At 40.2% G+C, this 14,541-nt stretch overlaps 1 protein-coding gene across 2 annotated transcripts in view; it reads right to left on the bottom strand.

Annotated features, from left to right (window-relative positions):
- Nucleotides 1–1,326: 1,326 nt before the first annotated feature.
- The window catches only part of LOC126183376 (uncharacterized), a 303,763-nt gene continuing 290,548 nt past the window's right edge, over nucleotides 1,327–14,541 (bottom strand). For both annotated transcript variants that reach the window (XM_049925308.1, XM_049925309.1), the window contains one exon: nucleotides 1,327–2,375. In XM_049925308.1, the coding sequence (XP_049781265.1) occupies nucleotides 1,549–2,375 (827 nt within the window). In that variant the 3' untranslated portion in view covers nucleotides 1,327–1,548. The remainder of the gene's footprint in view (nucleotides 2,376–14,541) is intronic.

Below are 14,541 nucleotides of genomic sequence, written 5' to 3'. Positions count from 1 at the left end.
TTGATGGCATATCATGTGCTCACTTTTATGAGAAAATGTCAAAACAATATACACTTCTTGGTAAAATACTTAAAACATGAAAAGGGTGTGATAGTTCAATGACTGTAAAGTTTTTTGGAATCACCTGAGTGCATGATGCAAAGGTGTTCATTAATTTCTGCAAAGGCAATTTGCATCCCATTTTCTCCTTAATTGTCCAAGGTTTTTTCTAAATTTTTTAAATGTTCGATTTTATAATAAAAATGAAATGGACACCCTTATCCAAGGCCAAAATCATGCTCTACAGGAGAAATCCAAAGCTTGAAATTCAACTCTTTGAGAGAAGCATATAGTGCATTCAACTGTAGAAAATAAGAAAATGTGTAAAATAATAGAGATTCCATACGATAAAATGTGGTGAAACATAGTAAACAGACAATTTCTTTATGTGGTTCCTTAATTTTTTGTCGAAACCAGGAACATCACTTATAGTTAACTTTGATTTAATGTATAGGGTTTATCAATGTTAGTAAAAGAAACACATGCAAAAAAGTTATGAAATAAACAAACTAATTAATTAAAATGTATAATTTGAAGCACTGTTATTTAATTAACATTATAGGTTCTTTGGCTGATCATCACTGTATATTGCAAAATTTATGCCAAAACAGAGAGTATAGCCTTTTGTTTGGAATTTATAATTAACTCTGAATAAATTTTTTTTTACTGTGCTTTTAGTTTTGGTTAAATGCATGCATTTATAAACATATTCTGCACTGATATGTTAAGCACAATGATATGACTTAGATCACAGCCTAATGCCCATATTACTAAAGTCACCAAGGATGAAACATCAGATGTGGAAGCCTGGATTTTACGACAGGAAGGAAGAAATATGTTAGCGAACAGTCTGATATAATGTACTATCCTGGAATATCAGTATAATTCAAACAATAATAGTTGCTAAAAGTCTACAAAATGAATGATAAACATACACTACAACTTTAATCACAAGTCAAGGATGGAAATTTAAGCACAGCAACTATGAACATTCATAAACTGACAACAGAAGGAAAAAAGGGGGGGGGGGGGACACAAAATGCAGGAATATGTTTGGGGTGAGAAAGGATTCAAGGCAGCATGGAAGAATGAGTAGGTCATGAAGAACTGAATTCAACGAAAGCCATCCAAATGGACACGACAGAATGACTGATATAATGCAATATGATAGTGTTATTCCTACTCTTTTTACATAAATTTATAATTTGGAGACAACAGTTTCACAGAATGCTATGGTTTTATAACAGGAGAGTAAACAGGAGTGGTTGTAAGAAAAGCAAAACTAAATTCAACAGAATAACAAATTTTATTTTATTCACTTTTATCTGCAATGTGTACACACTCTACCCATGCGCAGTAGAGCTACTGAAAATTTAATATAAAGTAATTTACTTTAGGAATTTATGACTAACTCACACTGAATATTATTTCTAAATTCAGTCAACTTCAGTAAATGAGCAGTCATTTGTGTTAGCCAATTAATATCGAAAATATGGCTTACTCTGTATACTAAAAAGTATCATCAAACCTTAGGTGAGGGTCGTGCTTATCTTCAGTCAGATGGGTATGAAAAAACTTTGGACTTGAACTGACAGAGCTTGATGGTGTGGAATGGAGGAAAGTTGGTGATCCAGATTGTAAAGACTCTTCAAGAGATCCCCGTCGCTGAGTTCCTTGTGAAATACTCATCCCTGCTCTGAGTAAAGGTGTTGGGGCAGGCTGGAAATAGTAACCAGTAGGACCTACTGCAGAAATTAGCTGAGGTGGGCCATGTGCCAAGTGAAGAAGATTTCCAGAAGCAGAAGACACTCTCCTGAATCCTGGAAGCCCTATTCCCAATCCTGTCTGGATTTGGAAAGCCTGGCCTGAAGATGACTGTGTATTATCCACAGGAACCCAATAATGTCCAGAGTCCACATAACACTGTTGCAGTTCACCATGTTCATGTGTAAACCCTGAAGCACCTTCAGTTTGAGTACTATCACTAACATGATCACCAATTGTAAAATAAACACCACCAGCCTCTGATAAATTAACAGGGTGGAAATTACGGCCAGTAACAAGAAGTGGATTTGTATGTGAGACTGGGCTACCTTGGGGTGTAATACGTGATGAGCTTTGGGCTGTGTCTGCTCTTACACCAACAGGTTTATAAAGGGGGCCATGATGAGCATGTAGATCATGCCTTCGATGACTTGGAAATTCTAAAATAGGAGGGCTCATCGTAACTGGAGAAGAAAGTTGATGTTCATGATAATCAGAGTCAACCGGAGATTGTGGAGCTGTGCTGTAGTAGAAATCATCCAAATTTCTAGCAGCTCGCCTTGGGGGATACACTGAAAAAAAAAAAAAAAAAAACAAAGAAGACAATCAATTACCAAAACATATTCATAATATATGACAACAGCTGCAACATATTAAAATTTTCTCTCTCTCTCTCTCTCTCTCTCTCTCTCTCACACACACACACACACACACACACACACACACAAAATTATATAAATGAATACATAAACAGAATAATATTTACAGTTGACTGAGCAGTACATTAATAATCATCACGCCCAGCATTAGTGTAAATAGCAGCAATGCCACTGCAAGTCCTCTTTTATATTTGTGAACTCATAATGTCCCTCTCTCCTTGCTACACTGCAATAGTCCACTTGAATCTGACAGCAGATTCAAGTGGCGCATTTTCAGTTACACCGGCAGCCATCGAGATGGTGAGTTGAGCCTCCGGGCGTAAAGAGACAGTGAGTTTGGAGATGACGTCACAGGACCCACTGGCAAGTTCAAATGTGGCATACACAGCTCCTTTCTGATCTCTAGTTCACACCCCTGGTGCTTCCCCACCACTGCGATGGGAATACGCGATCACACTAGATGCCGCTGAAGATGGCGATGGTATTTCGTTAGTAGTCCGATGATAGATGCTTGAGCATCTGAGTGTGGATCCGATCTGGCCAAGAAGCTGTGTCGGGGCAATGTGCAATGGCGCTGATGAGCTCCCACTCAGTAAATGGAGTGGTTCACTGTGGTGTACAGTGAATAAGAGGAGTTTCTCTTATATCCACCATTTGAGGGTGCGAAAGGCAGTGGTGTAATTCTCCGACTCAGAGGCTCGAGCAAAGTGCTCGGCAACTGCGTTCGCGTCGGAAGATAACATGCCATTGATGTTAATGCCAGGGACACCTGTTGGGGTCTGGTACCCAAAAACACATTTGATCTTCATCCAGACCAGTGAAGGCGACGTACTGTACCCAATGGCCGTGACATAGCTCTCACAACACTCCTGTTTCTGTCTTTTTATAAGGTGGCGAACACAAGCACGGAGCTGTTTAAAAGCTGTAAGTGTGCTTATGTCGCTGTAGAGCCTGCCTACACTCTTTAATGGCCTCAGCGATTTTCAGCAACCCTTAATCCACTGCCTTTCGCCGGGGGCACCCCAAGGCACAAGGGATCGCATTTTCCGCCACAGAAACGATCGTTGTGGTGAGCCGTTCAACTACTACATCAATGTTACCATGTGGGAGGGATTCAACAGTGATGACAGTGGTAAAAGCTTCCCAGTCTGCCTTGTTTAAAGCCTATCTGGGTAGGCATCTGGGTGAATGACGCCTGGGGAGTGAAAGGAAGATGGAGAAGTGATCACTACCACCCCAGTTATCGTGGGCTCTCCAGTGGACAGATGGGAGAAGTCCTGGGCTGCAAAGTGGTAAATCAATGGCCGAGTAAGTATAATGAGACAAACTGAAATGTGTGGGGGCCCCAGTAGTTAAGAGGCAGAGGTCGAGTTGAGACAGTAAATTTTCAACATCTCTACCATGGCCAGTAAGCATGGTGTCACCCCACAAGGGGTTATGGGCACTAAAATCTCCCAAAAGCAGGAAAGGTTTAAGGAGTTGATGAATCAGTGCAGCCAATATGTTCAGGTGTACTGCACCATCTGGAGGAAGATATACTTTGTAGATGGTTATTTCCTGTGTCATCCTTTTTCTGACAGCCACAGCTTCAAGAGGGATTTGAAGGGGCTCAGGTTCACTACAGACTGAGTTGAGGACTTAAACGCAAACTCCACCTGACACTCTATTACAGTCGCTATGGTTCCTGTAGTATCCCTTATAGCCGCAGAGGGCAGGGGTCTGCATTGCCAGGAACCACGTTTCCTGGAGGGCAATGCAGAAAGCAGGTGTAAAGCTTAGTTGTAGCTCATTCAGGTGGTGGAAAAAACCGCCACAATTCCACAGGAGGATGACATCGTCGTCAGGCTGGGAGGCATGAAGTGATAAAATAGGCAGTTTACACCTCATGGTCACCTACTGCCAAGGACTGATTACCAGAGCATTCTGTATACATTGTGTCTGAGGCTCCAGAGAGATATAGGTCCTCAGCAGACGCCAGAATCTCCACCTCATCCTCAGATGCAGAGCTAGTAGGTAGCGGTGGAGTGGGTGCCACCACAATTTCCTTGTTCTTGGGGGTCTTCTTTTTAGATTTCTCTCACTGCTCCTTGGGTTTCTCTTACTGAGAGGGCTTCCCTGATTCATTCTCCAGGACTGAGGAGGATCTTGAAGCCCTATGACCAGGTGCCTTTGGGAGCTTCAGCCACTGGCGGGTGTCCTCCTTCCCACTGGTAGGATCCTGGAAAGGGTGGGACTCAAGGGACCCCTTCATAGCGAGAGGAGCCAAAGCAGACTGGCACTTCTCCGGCTGAGAAGTGGGGACTGATGTCCCCAATGGTTGGGGGGCATTACTCCCAAAGTAGGTGGTGCGGGAGCAACAGAGATAGGAGTATGAAGGCTTTCACGACCGGATGACATATCTTCTGGTAAACCTTCCGGGATGTAAGGTCGTGGTCCATGAAACTCTTCAGTCGGCAAGACTCACCGGAGGAGAAACACCCCTCTGAAGATGTCCAGCGCAGCTCTGGACGAAACGTTAGGAGCTGAAGAGTTTCATGGACCACGACCTTACATCCCGGAAGGTTTACCAGAAGAGATAGGGAGTGCCCCTACCAACAAGAGAGTGGGTGTAGTCTCGCAACCCTGAGGGCTAACTGTCAATAGCTGAACAGATGGGAACTGGAACCGTTGTTGTAGTGGCAGCGTAAGACGATGTCATGCGCACAGGATGGAGCCGTTCAAATTTCCTCTTAGCCTCGGTGTAGGTCAGTCGATCCAGAATATTGTATTCCATGATTTTCCATTCTTTCTGTAGAATCCTGCAGTACGGCGAGCAAGGGGAATGTTGCTCGCCGCAGTTGACATGGATGGGAGGCGGGGCACATGAAGTATTGGGATGTGATGGACGTCAACAGTCGTGACATAAGATGCTGGAAGTACTGTGGGAAGACATATACCCGAACTTCCTGAGTTTAATGCACCACATTGGGTGAGGGATATATGGCTTTACATCACAGCGGTATACCATCTCCTTGACGTTCTCGGGTAATGTATCACCCTCAAAGGCCAAGATGAAGGCACTGGTGGCCACACACCTCGTTGCTCTAAGTTGGCGTGCAGCTTTTCATCTGACTACAAAACAAGGTCCCTGTGGAATATAATATTCTGGATCATATTTAAGCTTTGATGGGGCATGATGGAAACGGAAACATCTCCCAGCTAGTCACAGGTGAGTAATGCCCATGACTGGGCAAAGGATGCTGTTTTTATCAAAACTGACCCATATCACATTTTGGACAATCCCTCTACCTCCCCAATATCATCCTCTAAATGCTCCACAAAAAACTGAGGCTTCATCAACCTGAAGGATTCCCCATCAGCTCTCGAACATACGAGGTACAGGGGCAAATAAGATTCGCTGCCATCCTTAACCTGGCATTCTTCCCATGGTGTGGCCAGGGAGGGGAATGATTTGGGGTCATACTTCTTCACATTGAAGTTAGACTTAGACCACTTAGAGACTGTTGGTGTTGGACCACCAGCAAGAGATGAAGTATGTTTCATGGCTTGTCATCCACCTGATGATACCCACTCTGACCAGGGGCCCTTCCCCATGGGCGATACCCAGCCTCAGCAAAGGCCACCTGGCAGGATGGCCATTGCTTGGAGTCCCGATGCCCCAGGGAGATGGGCGTCTACTCCTTGGCATGCACTGGGAGTTAAAGGCACAGGCATCAGCACCCTGTGTAGTCAGGGGGCTACAACCAACAGGGTACATGGTGGCCCCTCCACAATGGACTGGCTACCATGCTGGATATGAGGTGCGAAGAAGTCCATGATCATTGTTGGTGCAGAAAACGACACTGCTCATTGGGAAGAGGAAAATGCATCCACGAAGGTGTCTTCACTGAACAGCTGGAGAATGAGCGGAACTGCAAAGTTATGACGATAAAGAATGTTGAAGGTCTCAGTGCACAATGGACACGATGCATCATGTAAGGCACCCTTCCCCAACTGGCTCGTTCTTCGGAAGAATTTTGGAGAATGGAGGTCATACCTTACAGGGGACCGTCACAGAAGGCCAAAACATTCGAGACTCCTTTTAATTGTCTCTTACGACAGGCAGGAGTAACTCAGGCCTATTCTAACCCCTGGACACACATGGAGGGGGATGGGGGGTGTTCTGTGATTTTTACTGAAAATTCATTAATGAACGAAGCATAACTTTGCTACTCTCTGCAGGCTGCTTAAGAAAAACACAGCATGGTTGTGGAGTGATTAATGTAAGTATGATTTAAGGACAACAAAGAATTGTCTGTGCAGAAACTGGTTGTTACATTACTCTGAGATGTCACCACTATTCTGCCTTGCCACTGATAGTTCATGTTACATGGCTGCAACTTAACTATTCCTAGAGGAAGTTGTGGAAGATATAAAGGAGCATTAGAACATGACTCTTGCAAGCCACATTATATCCAAGTATGAGTGCAAGCATGGTATTTTGGAGAAAAAAACAGGTAGTGATTATGTTTGGTATCAAAAGTTCCACATGTATATTCAGAGATGAAAGATAATGGTACTCTCTGATCACAAAGCTCTTGGATACTTGCATGAATATAAAGCCGGCCGGAGTGGCCGAGCGGTTCTAGGCGCTTCAGTCTGGAACCGCGCGACCGCTACGGTCGCAGGTTCGAATCCTGCCTCTGGCATGGATGTGTGTGATGTCCTTAGGTTGGTTAGGTTTAAGTAGTTCTAAGTTCTAGGGGACTGATGACCTCAGATGTTAAGTCTCATAGCGCTCAGAGCCATTTGAACCATGAATATAAACTGCTAAATGGATGGCTCATGTAGTGGGCTATGTACCTACAGCAGTTAAGTTATAATATTTAATATATAGAAGTGAGTGAGAACAGTGTTTCAGACACATTATTTTGACTCCAGTTGCAAACAGGAATAATACAAAAAAGTTCAAATGGCTCTGAGCACTATGGGACTTAACATCTGAGGTCATCAGTCCCCTAGAACTTAGAACTACTTAAACCTAACTAACCTAAGGACATTACACACATCCATGCCCGAGGCAGGATTCGAACCTGTGACTGTAGCGGTCTCGCGGTTTCAGACTATAGCGCCTATAAACGCTCGGCCACTCCGGCCGGGATATATTGGGGATATATTATCATACATATATTATCATACAGGGAGAAATAGAAGAGCAGGAACATCAGCTACTCTACATGAAAGAGAGAAGGAAATTCAAGGGATGTGCAAAGATGTGTGTAGAGCACAGAATGAAAATTCAGAACTAAATGGATAAAACTTAATTTGGTAGCAAAGGTTTCAAGAAGATAGCCTGCTACTACAAAACAAACAAACATATATTATTTTGTAGAATTGACAATACTGCTCTGTATTTAAGACTGTGCTTCCCAGAGTACTATGTCAAGGCACTGATTGAGTACACTTATTTGTTCTATGGTCATTAAGGAGCACAAAAATGCACGGAAATTTTGGCAGATGTGCACATCAATAAGTCTGCTCGGTGAGTTTTATACACATGTGCAGGACATATGTTAAGTGCAAAGCACTCCAACTGGGTGGAATATACACATTTGGATGCATACTGCATAGCGTGAAAAGCAATGCCATGGTCCCCACCACTACCACAAAGTAATGGCTCATAGCAAGCCCACTTGCTGATGGATGTTATTTCAAGCAATATGTATTGAGAAATAATAAAGCTCTTTGAGCTACATCACGGACTGCTTGCAGTCTCAGAGTGTCCACATCTTAATGCATATAGGTTTAACTATTCTGTATCTAGGAAGCCACTGGGACTACAGAATGTATCCGAATTACAGTGATATGTCCACAAGTGAACTATTCATATTTGGTATATGACACTTTTATGCCAGGCAAATGTTTAGTTTAGAGCATTATTATTATTATCATTATTATAATAATAATTATTATTATTCTCTTTCCTGTCTCAGACATTATGTCTGGTTAAAAATGGAAAGTGATGCGGACCTTGATCAAGCGTGACTTCCTTTTAACTGTACGGCTTTCTTTCAGATATTTATATTTATTTAATCGTGTGTGGTTTTATTTCACTGTGATTGCTAGGTTGTATTATTTTTTTATGTAATATATGTAACAGCACGTAGATTTGACGCATGTGCGTTGAAATGAGAGGAGAGGAATTGTCTTGTGTAACAGGGGGTCAGCTGGGTGACATGTTTGTGTCAAGCAGCATGCTGTATTTCTGTTTTTGTTGTTGTTTCCGTATGAGTGATTTGTCATTTTGGTGTTGGAGAATTACTTTTGGGGATATATTATCATGTAGAAGTTGACGAGTTGGTATTGCTTGAGAAAGATTGGATTAATTATTTGTTCTGTGTGGGTTACAATACAGCCAGTGTTATTTATTTGTTTAATTTCTGTAGAACTGCAGTTAATTAGCACCTGTATCTAGACTAATTAAATAGTAAGCTGTTGTGGGATGCAAACTGTCATCTCAATTTGTGCCTACAGTATTGCTGTGACATCAATGATTCTGTGCGCTCAAAAAGGTTCAAAAATTCTGTCTGACATAGATTGAAGTACATGAGGTAGATTAGTTTAAATTTCCTGTGGCAACATAATCTAACACTTAAAAGGAAAAGATCCTACAATAATTTTTTCAAATCAATAGCCCCAAAGTTTACTTCACTCGTCTACAAATTTACATTTGCATATTGTTATAGATTTGCACTATGGAAGATGTCACCACCGGAATTTTGAGGATGGATTGCACAAAGGTAATAGGGAATCATGGTATGATGGTATTTTAACAGCTCGTGACAATCCACCTTGAGGAATGGCTGGAGAGAAGCACAAATTTGGTGAAAAACTGTGCAAACTGGTAATGCAGAGAGACAAGGGCTTGTGCTAAAGGAATTCTAAGATGGATGTCAGCAGCTGTTGATGAGATGATGACGAACAGTGAATTGTGAGCGAGTACAAGTGCAAAATGTACATGCTGAACAATACTTAATTTTCGATTGAGTAAGCTCTTAAGGTTTAACTAATAAACATACATAAACTCTTATTTTTAATTGTTTAATAGGCGAGCGTAAAAGGAGAAACGCGAAGAGCGTCTCCACAATCTCAATGTTGAATTCAGGGCTTGTAAGCATTCCAATGTGCTAACTGTTGTGCTATTTAGTTACGGTTGATTACGCATTTAGTTAAGGAATTGGATACTTATTTGTTTGTTCCTTTAAAAGTCAGACTGCTTCATTTTGCCACGATGTATATACTTTTCTGACAGTGACCTGATATAACATGTTGAATTTCAATGTTGAGAGTGCTGATGCTACTTAACGTGACAATTACAAGTTAAGCGCCGATGTGATGCCAGGGCCTGGTGAGATTACACCCATTTGGCATTGTACAAATTGCTGGCTGACAGAAGAGCACACAGTGAGCCATGTAAATGGCCAGGTGGTGCACATTTGTTGCCACATGAAAGGAACAGGAGTGGCTCCATAAGATGTTGCGGACTCCCACAGGCAAATTCATATGTGGCTATGGAAATCCAGCCCTTAACAGTGGAGTGGGATACAGGAGACAAGATATTGACTGGAAAATTGATCTACATGTTCTCCACAACCAACATTAAAATTAAGTAGCCTACATCAAACTCTGTGTCAACAAGACAAATTCATTGCACCTTTGTATTCACCTGCAGGACCAAAATTGTGGAAACTTGACTAAGTTTTGTGATTGCTGCAATTATTCAAAATTAGTTAAAGGGCTGGTGTATGTAAAGGCACACAGCTCTGAACTACATCCAAACAAATGATGGTAGCAGACTGTGGTAGCTGAGGTTGCTAGACATCACAACTCAAATTTGTACTACATATATAGTTTTGGTTAGAAAGCCATTTTAATTAACATGAAATCAATTACTCAAAGCCACTAAACACATATATAGTGATCAACAAGTATTACGAAAGCATATCTGTGAAGACTTAGTCTAACATTCGTACCCTTTACAATGATTCAGACTTTTAATATTTTTGATAGTTTGCAATTTGAACTCTTATTCCATCTGGCTATGTGGTTGCAGGACTTGTCAACTAGAATGCATTCAGGCTTTGTATTTATGCACTTATGTGAAATGAGAATAGAGATTCAGTTTGTATCCTATTAAACTTTATTGCATGCTGATTCGAATATGGAATTTGTAGTGTAGTTCTCTCCCATGCTTGTTATTTTGGAATGGGCACCAGTAATTAATTGCTCTTGTTCACTGAATAAAAACATTTGATTCAATTTGGGTTATCTTTCTTTCACTGATTTTTTAAAGCAAACTGCCTCTGATGAATCATCCGGCTACAAACAAATATAGCAAAGCTTAGTGAAAGAGTGATGCAATCCACCCTTCAGGCACCAAATATGAGGCAAGTTTACTCACAGTCTCAAACTTGGCTGCTTTCATCTAAAATTTCTTTTTAGTTTACCCCAACAGCTGGATAATGATGAGGAATTGATATTTGATAAAGAAAGGCTGGAGTATTTGGTGCATGTCTGACTTAGAACATTTGTATTAGCCTGAGTAAAAAAGCAGTTATTAAGAAAAATGAATACAGCAGGAGATCCAACTGCAGTTACACTTTTCCTGATGGTTTATTGCTGATGAACCACATACTTTGGAGAGGAACTGTGAAGCGACTAATTGAAACTGAAGGATGAGTACAATAATGGCTGGTTCAGATTAAGTGCTAGAAACAGCAATCAATGTAAGTATTTTGACGATTTAAGTTGCTTTTGAGGAGAATACTAACTGTTCAGTAAAGTTTAATTTTGATTCCAGAATAAATGATAAACTTTCAATTTCCTACATTTGAGAAATTATTTTAGGATAACTGCTAGTTGGTGATTTTCCAAGAATTACTGTTTTTTGCTACTGCTGTTTTTCTTAAGAGTTTACTTGAACTGGAATGTGAAAATGCATTTATCATCATGAATCTAATGTTCACAACAATATCTGCAGCAGATGATCCTATAATTTTCTGTGCCTAAGCTTCGTGTAAGCACTGAGGATACGTTTAATGTCCAGCTCATGAATTCCCACGACATCTCCAGATTGTTGAATCAAACTGTACTTATTTATGTTCTTTGTTGGACAGATCATCAAGAATGACTTATGTAATATTTCAAGAATGCGTGATAATGGTGAATATTTAAAGAAATTTCCATCTACCAAGTTTAAAATTCTCATACAGGCCCAATTATCGACTTTTGATCATAAAATTATCAAGCAGGTTGTTTGGGATTATTCAAAATGTCAAGTCTGCAAGTTTTTGTTTTACTGATTCTACTATTGTTTCAACAAATATGTTACACAAATTATTATTTTTTTTAAATTTCAATCAACTCGTATAATTATAGCTTGCTTTTTTTGTACACACCTATTCATTTTTGTGTGATATAATTAGGGATGGTTACTATTGTGTGGACTTGTGAATCTGATACTGTATGGTGAGTTTCCATCAGGGAGAGTTAGGTTTTGACTATAAATAGCTACCACGTGCTAACAACATAGATTGGGGGTGGACTGTAGTAGAAATGTCAGATAGACAGTGCTCCAATTTTCTGTTACAGTAGCTGCAGGAAACTTACATGCACTGTGCCAGGATTTTCAGTTTCTTCATTTGAGTCTTACTCCTGGTCAGGTCCCGGCGCACCATGAGAGCCATTTTAATGCAGATCTTCCCTCTATAGTGATAAAATTCTCTCAGGCTTCCAGCGATGTCAATTGGTTTAAACCACTTGACACTGCTGGAAACTTGAGAAAATTTTATCAGTATATTTCACAGAGAAACTATGCATTTGTATATTCTCTTTATCTTTCCATATTTGTTGAGGAAACAGGAGTTGCTACTAAGCCCATTAAAATACATAAAGGATGATTCTTATTAGTTTTTAAAAACCCCGAACTGATGCAGATGATGCTGGGAAAAGTAATTTAATATAAGACACACAGGGCTGCAAATGATGTGAAATGGCAGATGTTGAACATCATTGTATTAGAAAATTGTGTGTTTAAACAGCACAAAGATGTAATACTTTACTTACCAATCTCACTGTTACCAACGGTTTATACCAAAGTACAGTACAACAAAAACCTGGCGTATTGCTTCACAAGTAAATGAGTATAAGCTTTTAAATTTCATCACAACCAGAAAATAATCTACGTTTTCTTTACTAAATTAAGTACATAAACAAAACCAGAAGGAAGAAAAGGACAGAAACACAAAATAAGAACAGCTTCTGCTTTGTTACAGCGAGGACAATAGCTTTTTAACTTCTACATTTACAACAGGTCGCATATAGAAAAGGTGTATTAAAAAATTATTTGTAGCCTAAGAGGAGCAATGTGCAGCACTGCTCCTTAATGGTTCAAATGGCTCTGAGCACTATAAGACTTAACATCTGAGGTCATCAATCTACTGCTCCTTACCAGAGGGTAGGATCAACAAGCCCAACCACTGCACTGCAATGCACATGTGGCAAAGTACATCATCTGGTGATGTCACATGTTCAACAACTGTTGTCCACTTCTGGGGTATTTCCCGACATTCGCGGCCTCATTGTCTTACACTAAATTACTTGTCTCAGCATCATCTACATCGTTTCAGGAGTTTTTAAATGTTTATAATAATTACTCTGTGTATCCACCAGAACATATATCCAGGAGAATCATCATCATCATCATCATCATCATCATCATCATCATCATCATCATCATCATCATCATCCAAATCGGACGTGATTGGTGTTGTCAACTCTAATGGTTATAAACCTGCTCCCTTCTATTTGAGGTTTCAGGTTTCTAAATCAATTTTTTGCCTTTAGGTGAAATGGGTGGTAAATACCACACTCTTTTAGCCATAGCTACTTGTTACTGTTTGGTGCTGGATAATATATTTTCTAGAACACACATTACGTTTAGTGGCATTCATAAGTTTAACAACTGGTGTACTTTTTTGAAGTAGAGTGTAGGTGCCAGTGCTAAGTGTATGGGTATTTACTGACCTACCAAGCTACATAAGTGTCCTCACACATGATACAGAAAATCTGCAGCTATTGTGATTTTTTTACTTTGTTGTACAGTACACACAAAGTAATTTTCATTCCATGAAACCTTTTCTCCAAAGTACACACATTACAATCAGAACTCAAGGCAGTGAAGTTGCCAGAACAGTGAAGATGGGACTGGTAAGAGGAACATGTTGTGTCTGTATATGAGCATTTTTAACACAACTTTTACGCTCTGTGTGTCATATACATGACAGAAACGAAAGCACTTTAGACACCTCCACGAGTCTGGTATTCTGGGCCAGAATTTATAAAGTAACTGATTCCAGCTAATACATACTAAGGAATTCAGGGCATTTTAGATTCAATACCAATGCCATTTTATGCACTCCACCATTACCACCACCACCACCACCACCACCACCACAAGGTATACTGAAGTTTTTAAACAAAAAAGTAACCTTTGTCTATCACTAACCTTTAACTACGGATGAAGTATCTGAAGCTAAGAATGTTTTCCAGCAGTGAAAGTGAAATATTAGCCTTTCCAATAAGAGAGTCTGGATTATTTAACTTGACAATGAAAGGAAAAATAAAGCAACAGGGAATATTCTTGAGTGTGGTCTCAGATGTGTTGTCAACTTTTGAATCTGAATTCTGATGGTTGCACAAATAAATAAGAGTGATAAGGGGAAATTTTGCAGTGAGAAGTCTAAATTAGAAACTACTGGCACTTATTTCGGACAAAAGGTATTTTCTTCGCAAGTAAAACCAGCCAAAAGAAAGATGATTTACAAAAATCGGGCAAAGAGAACTTTCTTACAGATTTTGTAGCAACATATTAAGTAATAATTAGAGATCAGTAAATGAATATTAAGCAGCCAGCCAGATGCAACAAAAGATGGTTTTATTCAACCTTTAACAATGGTTTTGGTGGCTGTAACCCTGTCTTCTTCAGAAATAAAGTTGTTGTTGTTGTCTTCAGTCCCGAGACTGGTTTGATGCAGCTCTC

This window comes from Schistocerca cancellata, chromosome 4 (genome assembly GCF_023864275.1).
Source record: "Schistocerca cancellata isolate TAMUIC-IGC-003103 chromosome 4, iqSchCanc2.1, whole genome shotgun sequence".
In the NCBI taxonomy this organism is placed as follows: domain Eukaryota; kingdom Metazoa; phylum Arthropoda; class Insecta; order Orthoptera; family Acrididae; genus Schistocerca; species Schistocerca cancellata.
The sequence above is the reverse complement of the archived record's forward strand: the minus strand, read 5'-3'. Positions and strand labels throughout refer to the sequence as shown.